Genomic DNA, 19,434 nt, shown 5'->3' with positions numbered 1-19,434 from the left:
CCTGAAAGACTCGAGAGGGGAAGCCCTGAGAGGCTTGAGAGGGGAAGGAGCCCTGAGAGACTCGAGAGGCGAAGCCGTGAGAGGCTTGAGGGGTGGAGCCATGAAAGACTCGAGGGACAGAGCCCTGAGAGGCTCGAGGGGAGGAGGAGCCCTGAAAGACTCGAGAGGGGGAGCCCTGAGAGGCTTGAGAGGGGGAGGAGCCCTGAGAGACTCGAGAGGCGAAGCCGTGAGAGGCTTGAGGGGTGGAGCCATGAAATACTCGAGGGACGGAGCCCTGAGAGGCTTGAGAGGGGGAGTAGCCCTGAGAGACTCGAGAGGCGAAGCTGTGAGAGGCTTGAGGGGTGGAGCCATGAAAGACTCGAGGGACGGAGCCCTGAGAGGCTCGAGGGGAGGAGGAGCCCTGAAAGACACGAGAGGGGAAGCCCTGAGAGGCTTGAGAGGTAGAGCTCTGGGAGGCTCGAGAAACGGAGCCCTGGGTGGCTCGAGAGGAGGAGCCCTGGGAGGCTTGGGAGGAGGAGCCTTGGGAGGCTCGTGAGGCGGAGCCCCGGGAGGCTCGAGAGGAGGAGCCCTGGGAGGCTTGGGAGGAGGAGCCTTGAAAGACTCGGGAGGAGAAGCCCTGGGAGGCTTGAGAGGCGGAGCTCTGGGAGGCTCGAGGGGTAGAGCTCTGGGAGGCTCGAGAGACTTGAAAGGCAGAACCCTGGGGGGGTTAGGAGGAGGAGCCTTGGGAGGCTCGTGAGGCGGAAGCCGCGAGGGCTCTGAGGGGCGAGCAGAGGCTGGCAGAGTCGTGGAAGACTCTGAGGGTGGAGCAGAGCTCGGCAGAGCCGTGGAAGACTCTGAGGGCGGAGTAGAGCCCGGCAGAGTTGTGGAAGACACTGGGGGCGGAGCAGAGCCCGGCAGAGTCATGGAAGACTCTGGGGGCGGAGCAGAGGTCGGTAGAGCAGTGGAAGACTCTGGGGGCGGAGCAGAGGTCGGTAGAGCCGTGGAAGACTCTGGGGGCGGAGCAGAGCCATGGAAGACTCTGAGGGAACCTCTGTGGTCTTGAGCATAAGACGAGACTGGGGAGAAGGGGCCTTCTTCCTTCTCTTACGTCTTCGGCCAACAGGGGACGTGGCCATGGGGACGGTCGAGGCTACAGGCGCTGACATGCTGACCGTGGCAGACATGGGTGCTGGCTCGCCGGCCGTGGCAGGCAGGGGCGCTGGCTCGTTGGCCGTGGCAGGCAGGGGCGCTGGCTCGTTGGCCGTGGCGGGCATGGGCGCTGGCTCGTTGGCCGTGGCGGGCATGGGCGCTGGCTCGTTGGCCGTGGCAGGCAGGGGCGCTGGCTCGTTGGCCGTGGCGGACCTGGGCGCTGGCTCGTTGGCCGTGGCGGGCATGGGCGCTGGCTCGTTGGCCGTGGCGGGCATGGGCGCTGGCTCGTTGGCTGTGGCGGGCATGGGCGTTGACTCGCTGCCCGTGCCGGGCTTCGAGGCTGGGGCCATGACAGGCTTCGGGACTAGGGCCGTGTACGGCTTCGGGACTGGGGCCGTGTCGGGCTTCGGGACTGGGGCCGTGTCGGGCTTCGGGACTGGGGCCGTGTCAGGCTTCGGGACTGGGGCCGTGGTAGGCTTCGAGACGGGGGCCGTGGTAGGGAACGCTGGTTCAGTGTCTGCCTCCCCCACAGTAAACGAGGAACCAGCGTACAGTAGGGCGAGGTCAATAAACGGAGCCAGGTTGAGAGAGCAGCGACCACCTGGCATGAATGATGAGGTTGGCTCATTCAGTCCACATTGAAAAATGTCTTTCAGAGCCACCTCATCAAAATTCACCTGGTACGCCAGGGCACAAAAATCCATAACAAAAACCTCCAAGGGTGACTCCCCTGACGCAACCCCAAGAGTCGGGCCGCTGGCTCCTTAATGTCGAGGGCGGGGTTATGAGTTACACAACCGCTGCCTCGCATAAAAACCCCTTGGTCAGCGTCCAAAAAACCTCTCCGGGGTGGAGAGTTCACGGCGCTCAAAAATGCATGGGAAGCATAAACGGGCTCAGGGGCAGACACAGGTGAAGCAAGGTGACAAAAATCAAAAATCGCACGTACCTGCTGTCCCTGGGCTGTGAGCGCGCGATCATGACTCCCACCGGTAGATCCTGTGGCAGAGTGCGCTGAAAACATCCGCTCTAGTGAGCTGCGCGAATTCTCCGCGTGATGCATTGTGACTGTCTTCGGTGGGGTTGGTTATTCTGTAACCCGCACACACACACAAGATGAGACAGACACAATGTAAGTCAAAAACTGCTTTTATTGTTAACAATAAAAGCAGGCAAAAGTACAAACGGGCAAATCCAGTGAAGAGTTGTCGAGGGAAGCGTAGGGTCAAAAGCCGGGGAATCAAAGAGAGTAAAGGGGCAAATCCGGAGAGTAGTCGAGGGAGCGAGGGTCAAAGCCGGGGTAAACAGGATCGAGAGGCGGGTAAACTAACAAAGGGAGTAGACAGGGGTACTAGGGGAACGAGGAGCTGGCAAGCTAAGGGGGTAATCAAGAGGAGTGCAAAACTAGACGAGACTAGCGGGGGGCAAAGATGAGGGAAACTAAACACAATAACCAACAGGAGTGAGACGAAAGGGCAGTGATATATATAGGGGCGAGTGCAGGTGCAAACAATGACGTGGTGATTGAGACGAGTGCAGGTGGTCATAATGTTCTGGGGATTGGGAGCGGGAAGCGAGCGAGTACGCTCGCGGAGTGCATGTGTGTGCTCGGTGAAGCCGAGCGTGCGCGTGAGCTGGACGAAGGCGAGCGCGTGTGCGTGCTCGAGGAAGCGGGGATGGGGCAGAGGAGCGGGGTTCGTGACAAGGTTAAAAACAAGCACATATCGGCCAAAATAAATCGGCAGCATTAATCCGGATTTCAAAAGATCGGCATCGGCCTGATAAAACCAATACCGGTCGACCTCTAGTTCACTGTATGATAGATGTGCATTGATTGATTTGTGGGGAAAGGCTTTTGATGCTTTAACACTCTGCAATGCTGAAGTCTCTTTAATGACGGATAATCAAACTCGTTCTGTTCGAGAATGACTGCTTTCGGTAGAATGCATTTACTTAAAAGATGGTCATTTTGCTGCATCTGCATGCACAAAGACGTAACTTGAAGATATGGTCAGCAAACGAATCAATGAACGAATCTGAACGAATCAAAATAGTTGAGTCACTGAAATGAATCAAAATCACCACTGCTTATTGGAACTGGAACGTCCAATGGACATTGGTGTAGAGAGTAAGTCCTGCCTTACAGCATGCTTTGCTTTGGACTCAGTAGGAAGAGTAAACGTTAAAAGTAGGTGTTATTTTTGTGCAAGGTGAATATAGAGGAGGATATTTACTAGTACTGAATGTTTTGTTATGTTGAAATTCAGAAGAGTTACTGTTATGTTGAAGTTTTGAAGATTACAATTTTGGTGAAAAGTGGAGCTTCATCTTATGCTTGAGCTATGATTTTAGGACAGGTACATGTGGTACATGATGTATTGATTTCTTTATTGGACAATTTCTGTGCTAACCAGAACATAGTTAATAATCTGCAATCGTAAGTGTTTCCCAACAGCATGTATTTCACATACTCAAATTCACTGTAGGCCTATAGTATATGAAGAACTTAGAGCTCGATAGATTAGATCAGTGGTTCTCAACCGGTGGGGCCTGGGGGTGCGCGAGTAGGCTACGATGGAAGGGAAAAAAAACTGGAAAAAAAAACTTTTTTGGGCACATTTTTTTTATCACTAAACTACTGTCATAAAAATTTATAGTTTTGTATACATAACTACTGAATAAAATGTGTTTGGACTGATTTAAAAAAAAAGTTTTGAACAAATTTGATTGGTTTTTCGATAGTGAGCGCGGTTTCATTAAGCGAGTCATTGAGTCGTTCATTCAAACGATTCGTTCAAACGGCCGATTCATCAAGAATGAGACAGATGTTTGTGAATGGGTCATTGAATCTTTGACTCAACCGATTCGTTCACAACACTGAATCATTCAAAACACGATTGGGTATTGCTGTGAGATGCGCTATGGCTATGCTGTGATCTTTTAGGGATGCACCGGAATTTCGGCCGGCGAAAATTTTCGGCCGAAAATGGCACTTTCGGTTTTCGGCCGAAAGAGAAAAAAGGCCGAAAATGAGCCGAAAATATACCGCCTCGCCCCGCCCCTCAGTGCTATGATTTCAATCTGGATCGATGTAACCCTTATCACGGCGCTACCAAACAAAGGCCGATCATGTCAGCGGTGTGGGAATTCTTCAAAGTTTCTGATAAGGACATCAAATTTGCGATCTGCAGTGTTTATTCAGCAGAACTTTCAAGATATATATATACATAATACAGCAAGAGATTCTACAGGAAAGTGTCACAACTAGCGCAGCTACACCACAACTTGAGACGTATAGCTGAACTACGCCAGAAGCGACAATCCCCTTGACTACGGGCGCATAAACAAAGACCGCTTTCCTTTGCTTGCGCGGATTGCGCACAGGTATTTATCTGCCCAAGCACCAACACAGAGAGTGAGAGACTGTTCAGTGCACCATCTCATGTTCTTGATGAGCTTTCAGACAGGAGAGACTGTCAGAACGTTTAGCAACTTTTGTTCTTGAAGAGAAACCTGTCGCTTGTACTTAAATAGAAAGCGGTCCAGTATGATGTGTATAGCAATTACATTCCACTTGTTCTTCACTTGAGGATACATCTGTCGTTTACTGTTGAGGTTGGATTTAGTTCAATTACTGCTGTTTTGCACTGTTGTTTTGCACAATCATTTTCACTTAAAGTGTACGTTTACATAAACAGAACAGAGCACTGATCTATATATATAATTATATATTATAGTTATATATAGGTCAGTGGAATAGAGGCCCTCTGCCATTCTGTGTTCTGCCTTTTGTTTTAATTAAAATTACTGTTGCATATTTAAACTTTTTGAAAGATGTTAGCTAAGTTCATTACTTGACTGTTGTTTTGCATATAATAGTTTTCTAAAACTTTACATTGTTTGGATAATTGTTAATAAAATCTGTAAAATTAGATTTTTACAGAACTGAAAGAAGAAGAATATTTAATATAGTTTTAATATATTTTTTGTCCAATATTGGTGTTACTTTCAATAAAAGTGTGATTTATTTAATTGGTTTGTAGTTTTTCAATTCAGATTCATTAAATTCATGAAATGAATGAAAAAGTATAAAAAAATTTGTTTTTTTTAAAATAGGTAAAAATTTCGGTTTCGGTTTTCGGCCAAGTGCATCCTGGATTTTCAGTTTCGGCCCAGAATTTTCATTTCGGTGCATCCCTAGTTTGGATTCGTCGGATCTATTTTCGCTGCTAAAATAGACCAAAACAGTCATTATTTCATCTAAAATGTAAGTGACTTAATATTATTAACTTGTTTGTTGAACTGTCATATGAAATCAGTGTCACATTTTCAATCGTGAGGTGATGGTAAATTAAGTGATGGTCAATTGTCAGCTCTCTTGGTCGATCAGGTCGGTGTGATGTATGTTGCTGAACTGTATTCAAATGTTATAAATATAAAAACACCACATTTTGAAATTTAACTGCAGTATGTCAATTTAGTTTATTTGTGTGTGCTGCGCTCATAGACTTTAGAAAACGGCGCTCATTTGTTTGATTTCAACCTGTCTTTGCAAGGCCGCGAAACTCATATTTTGCTCCTTGCAGACAAAGTGCACGCCTTCACACAAAAACTAGACCTCTGGCATGGCCGCATCAGTCGAGGGAACTGCGCCATGTTCCCCAGCCTTGCAGACTTTATCACTGATGCAGGCATGTCACACGATTTCTCCTCCCTATTTCAATCAGCGTCTGAGCACCTGTCAGCAAAGAGAAAACAATTTGCGACGTACTTTAAAGAGGATTATCGCTCTTTGCGTGGGTTCGAGATCCGTTTGTGTGCACAGCAAACGAGCTATCAATTGATATGCAGGAACAGCTTATTGAGCTGAAGAGTGACAGTAGACTGAAGGAACTCTTTAGCTCCTGCCCTCTTTCGTCATTCTGGGCAGCATTGATGCAGGAATACCCTGAACTCTGTGACGTCGCCTTGAAGATTCTCCTTCCTTTCGCGTCGACATATTTGTGTGAGGCAGGATTCTCAAAAATGACTGCACTCAAAGCGAAATACCATAATCGTGCACAAATCGAGGATGATTTGAGGCTATGTTTATCAAACATTGAGCCAAGAATTGAGGATCTTTGCAAGGCAAAGCAGGCTCAGGTCTCACATTAACATCACCTACCAGCAAGCTTCTGTAAAAATGCAGATGATGCCTACTATTAGGCCTAGTAATAATAACAATAATAAAGCATAAATTAATATCAGAGGTCTGGTGCCAATTCCCAATTATAGCAATAGCCTAGTAATGATAATAGGCCTACTGATGATGATAATAATACTAATAATAATAATAATAACAACAATAAAGCATGTAACCTCATATAATTATATAGCAATAGCCTAGTAATGATGATAGGCCTACTACTACTCATAATAATAATAATAATGCCTGCAAGCTCACATTAGAAGTATGGTGCTACTGCCAATTATAATAATAATAATAATAATAACAACATTAAAGCATGGGGCGGGGCGGGGGGCACTGGTGCCCCAACTGCAATGAACCAGCTTTGGGGGGGGCCCAGCTTGCAAAAGGTTGAGAACCCCTGGATTAGATAGATAGATAGATAGATAGATAGATAGATAGATAGATAGATAGATAGATAGATAGATAGATAGATAGATAGATAGATAGATAGATAGATAGATAGATAGATTGATTGATTGATTGATTGATTGATTGATTGATTGATTGATTGATTAAAAATGGGGTTTAACTGGGGTTTCTTTGACCTGTCCAGTTTTGTTGAGTTTATCCAATTCAATTAGGTTCCCTCACATAAAGTATAAAGTAGAGTTTGTTTTAATCAAACCAAACCTGCCAACTGTCATATTTTGGTAGAAGATCCCTCAGACCCCGCTGCTTTGGCTGTCTCTGGGCTCAAAATACAGTTTAGTCTAAGTTTAGTACTTTAGACTATTTTGTCTGTTTAAGATTTTTTTTTCTGCCAACTTGGATATTCAAAAATATGCAAATATTAATGTATATTGTGATAAATATTGATCTTGAACGATGTGAAAAAGAATCATGCGATAATATTTTTGGCCATATTGCCCAGCCCTACCCTCATATAAAGTATTTGAGTTGCAATTACACATTTAAACACATTAAAACATGTGGAATCACAGTCCACAACTGAATCAAGTACATCACAAAAAAAAACTAATTGACCTATACAGACAAGAAAAGAGACAAGAGTTCATATAGTTGATTTTCTTTAACATAGAAATAATCTACAGTATCTCTATCTATCTTGACAAAAATGTTGTACCTCAGACCAGTTGGTGTGTGTTCACCCTTAAAATGTAATAGCTTATCCATAGACCGGTCACTCTTCATGGACACACAGCTGGGCTTCAGTGAGTCTGATCTCTTCATATGGAGTTGTCTTAAACAGAAAAAGAAAAGAGTTCATATAGTTGATTTTCTTTAACATAGAAATAATCTACAGTATCTCTATCTATCTTGACAAAAATGTTGTACCTCAGACCAGTTGGTGTGTGTTCACCCTTAAAATGTAATAGCTTATCCATAGACCGGTCACTCTTCATGGACACACAGCTGGGCTTCAGTGAGTCTGATCTCTTCATATGGAGTTGTCTTAAACAGAAAAAGAAAAGAGTTCATATAGTTGATTTTCTTTAACATAGAAATAATCTACAGTATCTCTATCTATCTTGACAAACATGTTGTACCTCAGACCAGTTGATGTGTGATCAACGTTAAATTCAATTGGCTTCTCCATAGACGCGTCACTCTTCATGGACACACAGCTGAGCTCTGTTAAGTCTGATCTCTTCATATGGAGTTGACTTTAACAGAATAGAGACAAGAGTTCATATTAGTTCATTTAAACCTCATGCAGACAATTAAATTCTTCTTCTAACAACAGTTGTGCATATGAAAACACAATGTGACAAAACTGGATGTCTGAGTGGTGTTTGAAGAATAGCATTAGATTTTTTGAGTATTGGACGGGTTTTTGAAGTAGATGTCCCTCTAAAAGGAGATGGACATCATCCCACTAGGGAATGTGCCGCTCCCCTCTCTAGTGATTTGGCTCATAGTCTTAATAGTGTTAGAGTGGGTTACACCAATACAAATTATTCATAAACTTAGATTAAATGAAGTTTAATCTGATAATTCTGTTAAAACTTGTTTAAAATACATTAGGGTTACACTTTAACCACATTTAATGTTGATTTAAATTTCACAGATAATCTAGATTAACTTGAACGCTGTTGCTCCATTAATTTAAACTCTGATTTAAATAATTTAGGTGGTTTAAATAAAACAAACTGACCACAATTAAAGATGAATGACTGGGTAAGCAAACAGTGGATGTGCCATCAGCCCTCTGATAGACATTTATTCTATTATTACCAGCGACAGGTGATCATTATTGCTCCCCTCCTCTCTAATACTCACTTCAGTCAGCACCATAAACTCTTTATTTCTGGCCACATAATAGTGCAACTGAAGGGAGGGAAGATGTTCGAGCAGAGATTTGCACATCTTGATTCTTATTGAAAACGCTGCTGCAACATGTTCTCAACCGGGTTGATCGGCCCTGTGCATTAATGATCTACAGCTAGATTCAGAATCCATCATGGCATCATTATTCGCAGGTGAAGTTTTTAATCACAGGTTACAATTTTAATCTCTAATTTTATTAAACCATGATTTAAATTAAGTGGTGCAACACAAATCAAATGAAAATAAAACATGGATCGACAAACCATGGATTAGCTTCAAACTCTGCTTAATTTAAAGGAAAAGTTCACCCATTAATGGATATTATCTCATCATTTAGGTTGTGTTCACATTTGGCAGGTTTGGTTCGATTAAGGGTGTGTTCACACTTGTAGTTAGGTTCTCTTGGTTCTCTTGGTCCAGACCAAAAAAGAAAATGTTACATTTAGTCCTGGTTCACTTAGCGTCCACACTGGCATTTATAACACCAAACCTAATGATACAAAACCAAAGGCATCAGGAAAAAGTCACAACCTGATTGGACAGCTTTTATGATGTATTTTATTAGACGGAACTTGCCAATCATCCAAAACAATGCTGCGCTTAATGTGCTCGTTATATTTAGAAATGTATATATGGTTGTTTTTTCACCAGCTGAGAGCAAAAGAAGAGTTAATAAAATGTCTAAAGTAGTCAAAACAGCGCCAGGAATTCCTCCGTTGCACACACAAACAAAGATATGCTTCAAGGACGGCTGATGGAGTTTCTGACGCCTGTCCCGAACTATAGGCTCCTATGAAGAGAAGAACCAGATATGCTTGAGGTCCATATTAGGCAAATTACTTCCTGTTTTTTGTCCGTTTAAACGTCTTTGGTCCATGTTGCGTTCATATATCAATCGAACCACACCAGAGTTCATTTGGAAGCGGACCGAGACCCACTATTCTCGCCAGCCGCGGCCTTTTCTCTCTATGTTTTTCTCTCCATAGAGTATTAGCTACGGCTTGGGCCAGTTAACGCCATTGCACACAGGTGGCTGCACTGAGGGAAACCTCAAAGCACTTACCTTGATCTGCATACCCGGCATAGGGCGGGTTAGCGACATTGTGGGTACCGCAGCCCGTTCGGGGTGTGGCGAACAAAACAGATACCAGCTCCGTGGTGGACGTCTCGCTCCCTGGGTCGTCCGTCTCAGGGACGCTTAGGAGCCTTACGGTTCTTCGTGCAGGCCCATCCTGCAAGGGGCCCTACGCTGGGGCCGAGAACTGGGCTCGGGTTGAGGCGGAGCTGCCTGGGCTTTCGCAGATGTAGGGGGACGCCCTCGGTGAGCAGACAGGGTGAACATAAGAACATGAACCATCCACAAACGCTGCCTCAGTGTGATCACTGCCCAGACACGTGAGGTAGCGCCCTTGACCATCAGAAGCGGAGAGATAACGACTGCATCCAGGAATCACACAAAGATGGAAAGGCATCTTTATAAACATATATCTTTAAAAAGACGTTCAACATCAATGTGTGTGTGCTCTCATAGAGAAAATATGCTCTTTAACAGGAATATACACTCTTTTAGCACTGTCGAAGTGCCATGGGGCAAAATCTGCACTCGCCTTGTAGAAGGACAAAAAGCCGCTGGAAATGCGTTGTATATCCAACAGCATACGCTTCTGAAGAGGTGAATGGAACAGCAGTAGTATTCAGCTCACTGATAGTAGAAGAATAAATCTGAATGGAATTTATATTTATAATCTGAATTTATACCGGCATGCAAATTCCACTTGCCAATTCTCATTGGCCTTTTCTCAAAGAATGGGAGGTGTTCGGGGCTCTCAAGAGCAACCCCTAGTGTCACTACATCGACACAACATTGAATGAGTGACAGAAACGGAACAAGATTTATTAATTTTAGTAGCAGTTGTCACTTAGAGAAAATGACTACATATAATTTTACATTGAATTATTTCCATCTTGAGAATATTTTTGGATTAGGACAGTGAAAAGCAGCACACTGGAGATTGTAGTTTTCCTGAAGTTTCTCTATAAAGCTGTGTGCAAACAGTCCTAAAATGAGGCTTCTGAAATAAGCTACGACTGAAGAGTTTCAAATATACCTGCAAATAAATGCACAGAATTGATGTACACTATACAATGCAATGTGCTGCTTTCTGAAAAACAAAATTCACAGGAATTAAATGATCAAATGTACTTTTACAGGAGAAACATACACACAAATGACCTTTGACCCCAATCCAAAATAATGTGCATTTTAGTTTGATGGTTTATTTTACATTCATCTGAAGAAAATTCTGTTTTTGTGTCTAAAATATTCAGAGAAACACATTTGAGTTTCACCTTCTACATACGACTGACTGTACAGGTTTTTCCAGTTCTGTCTGTGACTGAATCAAACCGGTCTCACTGTCATCTGACTGTAGATCTCACTTTACCCTAAAGCTGTTTTCACATGTTACTTGAGATAATCCAGTCTGTTCTCATTTCTCCTCAGTGTTTTTATACTGTAGTGTTGTGCAGCATATCAGAAATATCTATCAGTGTATTTTATTAAAGCATTGAAATCCTCTGACCTCTTGACCTTCCCTGTGTCTGTCTGTCCACTGAGATCCTTTGTGGAGTCCATGACATCATCTGAACAGTCCACTGAACGCCTGTCAACAAACGGGACATCATCTATATTTGTGACGTGTTTATTTGTTCAATACTGACACATATTTGTTTTTATTTGTCCTCTAGAATATTCCATTAGAAATGAATCAATGAGGTTCAATTGCAGACTGTCAGCTTTTATGACATGTTAAACACCAGCATAAAGAGAAAACATCAGAAGACTCAACAGAAGAAAACAAAGCAACGTTTCAAGTCAATAGAAGAAATAACATTTCAGTGCCAAAGAAACTGAACACATACTGACAATTCAGATAAAAGAGCAAAAGTCTCAGTATCTGTTTGTTCTGCTGTGATTAATACTTAGATATCTGTTAGATGTCTTACTGTAGCTGATAGTTTGAAAGGTTTATTATTGTTGTCTTGTGAGTTTTGGTTTGTTTAGCAGCAGTTCAGTACTCACCTGTCAAGAACCGTTGATGTTCCTCTTTACTGACTAGAATATCACCTACAAAATACTTCACAATGAATTTATTGAATGTTTCAGACGATTCAGTGGAACAAAAACTGTCGAACGTTTTCTCTGTTTCTCTCGTCGTGTAATTTTCTGCTCTTGTCACCCAAATGAACCATGACACACTTTACTCAGTCATTAAACCAGTCTCTGATTACACTGTTTCTACAGCCATCTGATTTACCAACAGTCTTAAAACTCTGAGTGTCATAAAACATGTTTGATTTGATGCAATCATCAGTAGATCTATTTATTTATACAAGTAATTTAGTAAGTAATTTTTATTTCTATAGTTTCTAGAACAGATGTCACAAAGTGCTTAACATTCACAATATAAAACCAAAGAAGCATAAAAAAACAAAAGAGATAAAAGCAATTTTAAACAAGTGGGTTTTTAGCTGCTTTTTATAAATGACCACAGATCTTAAATCCACAATTTCCAAAATTTGGGAGCCACAACCTCAAAGGCGCATCACCTTTAGTCTTTAGTCTCGAGAGAGGAACAGCTAACAAGACCTGTTCTGAAGATCTCAGATTCCTGCTGGAGTTATGAGGTTGCATCAACTCTTTTATATAAGCAGGAGCTTGACCATGCAATGCTCTAAACACCATCACAAGAATTTACTGGGAGCCAATGTAAAGAAATTCAATTGGTGTTACATGTGATCTCTTTGATGACTTTGAAGCACTTGTAATAGTTTCAAGGATGCAGCATTAAGACAAGTAAAAAGAGAATTGCAATAATCAAGGCGAGAGGAAATGAACGCATGTATAATCATCTCCATTTCTACTGTGGACACAATTGGCCTTAGTTTAGCAATATTTCTCTACTGATAAAAACAACAAGAGAATTTACATGCTGATTAAGACTCAAGGTCTGCCCCATATAAACACCCACATTTCAAAGGCTTAACAAAATGAGATAAAGGTCCAAGAGTTTCCATCACCTTTGGGAGAACACCAGCAGGAGCAGAGACAAGAACTTCTGTTTTTTCAGCATTTAACTGCAAGTTGTTTTCAGCCATCCAATCTTTTATAGAGTTTATGCAATTTATAATAATAGACAATTTATTTATTTCATAAGGCTTAAAATAAATATAATGAATATCATCTGCATAACAGTGATAACATACTCCCGGAAATATACTTCTTAATTGCCCTAAAGACAACAAATATAGTGCAAAAAAGCCAAAACAGAGCCCTGGGGAACACCACAGGACACAGATGCTGTTGATGAGAACCACCTCAAGGCTGTTCCAGAGACACCAACACCTTTTCTAAGCCTTTCCACTAATATACAGAGATCGACAGAGTCAAAAGCAGCTGCAAGATCTAAAAGAATCAGTACAGAACATTTATCTGCATCAGCTTGCATTAACAAATCATCTGAAACTCTAAGGAGAGCAGTTTCAGTCGAGTGCAACCGATGGAGGACAGACTGACATTTCTCAAATACATTATAGGCATCAAAACAGCTGTTAGTTGATTAGCAAACACTTTTTCCAAAACCTTATAACAGTAACTTAGAAATACAGACTACCACATGATGAGTTTAGATTAAAGGGCAAGTCAAATAAAATAAGATTATGATCAGAGACTCAAAGGTCCTCAGATAAAGAGTTAATATGTAAACCAAAGATAAAGACAAGATCTAGAGTATTCCCTTTTATATGAGTGTGTTCAGAAACATGTTGAGTAAGATTCAAAGATTCAGTGATATTCATAAAGTTAAGAGCAAATTTATCAGAGACATCATCAATATGAATATTAAAATAACCAAGAATCACAATACTAGAAAAATGAAGAATAGATGACAAAAAATCTCTGAAATCATCTAAAAAAAATCATTGTTTGTGCCAGTAAATAACGGCAGATTAAACTAGTAGTTTGAAAGGTTTATTATTGTTGTCTTGTGAGTTTTGGTTTGTTTAACAGCAGTTCAGTACTCACCTGTCAAGAACTGTTGATGTTCCTCTTTACTGACTAGAATATCACCTACAAAATACTTCACAATGAATTTATTGATTGTTTCAGACGATTCAGTGGAACAAAAACGGTCAAATTTTTTTTCTGTTTCTCTCGTCGTGTAATTTTCTGCTCTTGTCACTAAATGGATCCTGTTTTACTAGTTTCAGTTTCACCTGTCACCTGAGGAGGAGGAGTCTGAATGAGACAAACAACATTTAAAGGTGCAGCAGGTGTTTCATGCTCTTAAAGGGATAGTTGAGCCAAAATTACAAATCTGTCATCATTTTCTCAGCCTCATGTTGTTCTAAACCGCTTTAGCGCTGGGTGATATGTAAAAAATATTTGAATGATAATCGCATTTAAAATATCGTGATATCGGATTATATGGTGAACCCCCCCGCTGAGTGTCAGTGAATAATTTAGCTTTAAAAATTACATTCATTTATCGAAACACGAAAACTTAAAAAGTCATTTCTAAATTCAAATTACACTTTAAATTAATTAAAAGTAATTAAAATAGCGATGTGATAAATCAAATCTTATATTTAAGCACCTCCCCAAATCCAAACATTTACCGCCTCCATTTGCCATCACGCAAGTATCACGACAAGTGAACAATGACTTATAACCTACAAGCAATCGCACTTCCTGTTGGAAAATGGTCACTAGAAAGTTTTAAACAATCATGTGTTGGTGAATGGTGAGATTCCTGACCCCTGCTGTAGCAGAAAACAGTACTTGAGAAAACACCAATAAATAAACTGCAAATTAATAATCATATTCCTATAAGACATTGTTGAGATCTCTTCTGAAACTCTGTTTCAAATATTATTAGAGATAATAGTCTTGTTTCCTGGGTAGGTCAATGGGAATTCTTTAAATACAAACTTCGTCAACTATCTATTTCTTACAGTAAACAACTAAATAGATGTTATATTTTAGAAGAGATCTCTCATTAAAGAAATAAATGAATGTTCTAACACATTCAGTTTGACAGAGAATGATACAGCACGATTATTATCTCTGCAATCACAATTAGATTCAATGTATATGAGAAAGGCCAGAGGGGCACACATTAGATCAAGAGATAAATGATGGAAAAAGGGGAAAATTCAGCTTATTTTTGTAGGCTGGAGAAAAAGCGTCAGTAAAAAACATTATTAAAACTTGAATCATTAATGGTGTCGAATGTTCTGATGCAACATTAACAGCAAAAGAAATCACCAACTTTTCTCAGAACCTGTACTCGTCCTCTTCATTCATTTTAGATCCGAATTCCCTTTTTGAAGAAATCGGTGAATTTGTCCCTGAAATAGATGAACAATTGAAAATGACGTGATGCAGAGTTCACAATTGAAGAGCTTGATTCTGCGGTCATGTGTTTGTCATCAGATAAATCACCTGGTCCAGATGGTTTTATGTCACATTTATATCGTCATTTTTTGGGTTTATTAAGGGAATTTCTTTTTGCAAATTTTCAGGAAATATCTAATAATTCGGTTCTATCTCAATGAGACAAGATTAATCACACTTATTCCCAAACCGGGGAAGGACCCTAGACTGTTGGACAATTTACGACCTGTTACTTTGTTAAATAATGACTATAAACTATGAACCCATATATTTAACAATCACTTGAGACTTGGTTTATCTAAAGTTATTGGGGAGACACAAACTGGATTTATTAGAGGCCGATCTATAAATAATAATATTCGACTGGTTTTAGACCTGCTAGAGTGTAACAAAGAAACAGAAGATGGGGTTATTTTATTTTTAGATTTCTATAAAGCGTTTGATATGCTGGATCATTATTTTATTCTTAAATGTTTACAAATGTATGGGTTTGGTGAACATGTTGGTAAGATTATTCAGTTGTTCTACACAGATATCAATAGCTCAGATGCCTTACAGGCTCTTCACCTAGATTTGACATGAAAAGAGGGGTTAAACAAGACTGCCCCATCTCAGCTCATTATTTATTATGGCTACAGAGATGTTGGCCATCCTTATAAAAAACTCAAATATTGAAAGACTAAATGTGTTTGGACATCAAATTGTGACTAGTCAATTGGCGGACGACACAACTTTATTTTTAAAAGCTCTTGATCAGATTCACAAAGCAATTGAAATAATTCATTATTTTTTCCAAATTTTCAGGTTTAAAACTTAATATTGATAAAAGTGAAATTATCACAATACATGAATGCTCCCTTGAAGCAATATTTAATATCCCAATCAAATCCAATGTGAAATATTTATGCACATTTCCAAGGATGAAGCTGTTAAGGAGAAACAAAACATCTGGAATAGAAGGAATGAATGCAAATTTAGACTCCATGTATGGATGCAAAGGGATTGATCTATTTTTGGAAGGATTTATTTAACTAAAATGGAGAGTCTTGCAAGGTGTATTTACCTGCATCTTGCCTCTCTATTTCCAATAGAGCTATTAAGACTATTAATCAAATGAATGTTCATTTTAATGGAAAAAGCGTGTACATTACATTAAGAGAGCACAACTTACTCAAGATTACGAGAATGGTGGATTACAAGCCTTTGATTTTCAGTGTATAAATGGCATGTTGAAGATTAAATGGTTAAAAATGTGAATAATAATGAAAATAGTTTTTGGTTTAGCATTCCCAAAGGTATGTTTAGGAGATTGGGTGGAATTGATTTCTTATTAAAATGTGACTTTGTTATTTCAAAACTTCCAGTCAAATTATCTTCTTTTCACCGAGAGATTTTGCTATTCTGGAAGTTATTATATAATCACAACTTTACCCCACATTGGACCCCCATTGGGAATAACAGATGTGTTTTATCCAGATATAAGTCTCTATGTATTATTGATTGGCTCGAAAAGGGTTTCTGGTCTGTAGTTCACTTAATGGATGAGGATGGGAATCTGTTCACTTTTAAAGATGTTTGTACTAAATACAACCTATATTGTGAACGCAAGCAATCTGAACGTATTATAAATGCCATTCCAAAAAATGTCCTTCACTTAGTACAAAACCCTTTTGTTCACTCGTTGGTGTCTTATGTGAACTCCCATCCCTTCTCTTTGATGGTAACGACCTCATGACAACACTTCCCAACAAACATATTCCTTCTTCCTTTAATTCTAAATTATATCCTACACTTTTATATCGTCATGATATATTACAAGTCCAGTATATTCGTGTTCCAGTGACTCCTAAAGCGAAGGAAGCTCACTTTAAAATATTTAATGGTATTTATCCTTCAAGTTAACTTTTAAGCAGGCCCGGTTCTACGGGGGTGCTTGAGGGTGCTAAGCACCCTCAAACAAAAGTGAAAGCACCCTCAGATTAAATTTATAATAGCCCACATGTAAACGAGATTTTACCGACAATAGAAACACAGACGGATTTCACACTCATACATATACACAAAATAAATCCATTAACACGATTTTTCAAATCAGAAATTATTTCATAATGCTTTATGCATTATGTTTAATGCATTTGATTGGTTGTGTGTCCTTTCGCGATCGTGATTCGCATAGGTGAAGCTGTCTCTTTAATTGCCCACTTTGCTTGCGTGTGTGCGTTCCGCTCAGGAAATTCGTTAGCTGACTTTCTGAGACGGGGCTTTAGGTAGCCTAAAAATATGAATAGTCCATTGTTAATGGACATACGAAATTGGCTCAAGCAAGCTCAAACCTCTACATCACAAAAAGACGATATTACACCGCCTGCCGATGACAGCAGCGAACCCCGCCCTACAACCTCACTCTCACCGCATGACACCCACTCAAACACCGGCGATAAATCCCAGCAAGTGTCAGCGGCCGATGGCGCCGACGCCGCCGAGTGACCTAGGTGATGAAGAGCCCTTACAGGTGATGTGCTTGTTATACCCCAGTCGATCTTTTAGTGGCAGTGGAAATAATCGTTCATTTAGCAGTTCTTGGTTTAAAAATAGAGATTGGCTCGAATATTCTGTTGAACGCGATGCTGCATTTTGTTATGCGTGTCGTAAATTTGGCTCAGCTGGGACAGATGATGCCTTCACCACCTCTGGTTACAACAATTGACGCCATGCCCTCGTTCAAAACAAGGGACTAAAAAGACACGAATCCAGTAAAGAACACATGTCAGCAGTGGTGCTGTGGAAGGAGAGGCTTTCTAGAGTCAAGAAAGGTACTGAGATTTCATCTCTTGTTAATTCACATCAGCTGGAAAGGAACGCGCTTATCTATCTGCTATTGTGGACATAATCGAATTCATAGCTGTGAACCAGCTGCCTTTTCGTGGATCTGTAGATGCAGTGGATGCAAGGGGTGAAGAAGGCTGTGGGATTTTTTTAGCTTTGATGGACTATACTCTTAAAAAGGATAAGGACCTTGCAAAGATTTTCAGCACAATACCATCCAATGCCACATACACCTCAAATAATATCCAGAATGAAATTATTGTAAACATGAGCGAAATTGTAACAGAAGAGATAGTCAAAGAAATCGGACATGAGTGGTACACATTAAAAGTGGATGGCACCAAAGATCCCACTGGATGTGAAAACATTTCAATTGTGCTGCGTTATGTGGACAAGACTAACTGTGTGAAAGAGAGGCTTGTTTCGATGGCAACGACTCAGCACTTTGATGCCATGTCTCTGACCAAGTTGGTCTTATCACAACTTAAAGATAATGGATTAAGCACTGACAAAATTCTAAGCCAGTGCTATGATGGGGCAAGTGTCATGTCAGGAACACAAGGTGGGGTACAGAAACTCTTGCAAGAGGAATTACAGAGAGAAGTGCCATATGTGCATTGTTTTAACCACCAACTCCACCTGGTTATCGTGCATGCCATGTCTTCTGAAAATGCATTGGCAAACTTTTTCGATGTATGCAGCTCTCTTTATAAGTACTTCAGAAAACCTACAGTGGCCAGAGTGTACAATGGACAAAAGTTGAAGCGTTTGTTAGAACAGCGCTGGACTGGACACCTGGCAACAGTCACAGTCATCATGAAGTCCTTTAACAGCATTCTTTCCCTGCTACAGCAGATTGAAGACAACCAAACCAGCAGCACAGAAATGAGGCTTGAGGCCACAGGGCTACTGAAGGCCATCACACAGCCTAGTTTCCACTTTATAGCCTGTATGATACATAAAGTGTTGAGTTTGCTGGACCCCCCTAACACTCTTCTTCAAGCACACACCACCAACCTATTCACTGGTGTCAGTGTGGTACAGAGTGCCCTGAAGTGTGTGGTGGAACTGAGATGTGAGAATCAGTTTGACATGCTTTGGGAGGAATTTAACAAAAAGAGAGAGGAAGCAGAACTCCCTGCAGTTCCTGGACAGAAACGACGAAGAGAAGTGAGCACACAATGGAAAGACTATGTGGTGGATACAACATTTGGTCAAACCAGAATGCAAGGAGAAAAGACAGAATGTAAAAGACTGTATTTTAGTATCCTGGATGCAGTAGTTGGCGAAATGTCCACCAGATTTGAGCGAAATAGCAAGTTTATACAGGCCCTGAGTGCTCTACATCCAAGGAGTGCATTTTTTATGGATGGAGACAAAGTGAAACCACTGTTGGACTTAACAGGGATGGAGTTTAAGGAAGCAGAGTTTTCTGTGGCACAGCAGTTTTTGCAAGATGAAATTGCCAAATCAGATGAAAACTGTACAACTGCTAGCATTTTGCAAA

At 41.0% G+C, this 19,434-nt stretch overlaps 3 protein-coding genes across 4 annotated transcripts in view; all 3 read right to left on the bottom strand.

Annotated features, from left to right (window-relative positions):
- Positions 1-19,434, bottom strand: part of LOC127650290 (NACHT, LRR and PYD domains-containing protein 3-like) — a 201,274-nt gene that overhangs the window by 31,743 nt on the left and 150,097 nt on the right. For both annotated transcript variants that reach the window (XM_052135612.1, XM_052135613.1), the window contains exons 2-5: positions 11,230-11,310; positions 7,867-7,983; positions 7,655-7,771; positions 7,443-7,559 (exon numbers count right to left, since the gene is read on the bottom strand). In XM_052135612.1, the coding sequence (XP_051991572.1) occupies positions 7,443-7,559; positions 7,655-7,771; positions 7,867-7,983; positions 11,230-11,282 (404 nt within the window). In that variant the 5' untranslated portion in view covers positions 11,283-11,310. The remainder of the gene's footprint in view (positions 1-7,442; positions 7,560-7,654; positions 7,772-7,866; positions 7,984-11,229; positions 11,311-19,434) is intronic.
- The window catches only part of LOC127650291 (NACHT, LRR and PYD domains-containing protein 3-like), a 349,622-nt gene that overhangs the window by 243,819 nt on the left and 86,369 nt on the right, over positions 1-19,434 (bottom strand). The gene's annotated exons all lie outside the window — the stretch shown is intronic.
- The window catches only part of LOC127650289 (NACHT, LRR and PYD domains-containing protein 12-like), a 459,642-nt gene that overhangs the window by 354,809 nt on the left and 85,399 nt on the right, over positions 1-19,434 (bottom strand). The gene's annotated exons all lie outside the window — the stretch shown is intronic.

Source organism: Xyrauchen texanus, chromosome 10, assembly GCF_025860055.1.
Source record: "Xyrauchen texanus isolate HMW12.3.18 chromosome 10, RBS_HiC_50CHRs, whole genome shotgun sequence".
In the NCBI taxonomy this organism is placed as follows: domain Eukaryota; kingdom Metazoa; phylum Chordata; class Actinopteri; order Cypriniformes; family Catostomidae; genus Xyrauchen; species Xyrauchen texanus.
Note: the sequence above shows the minus strand (reverse complement) of the source record. Positions and strands in the feature narration are given on the sequence as shown.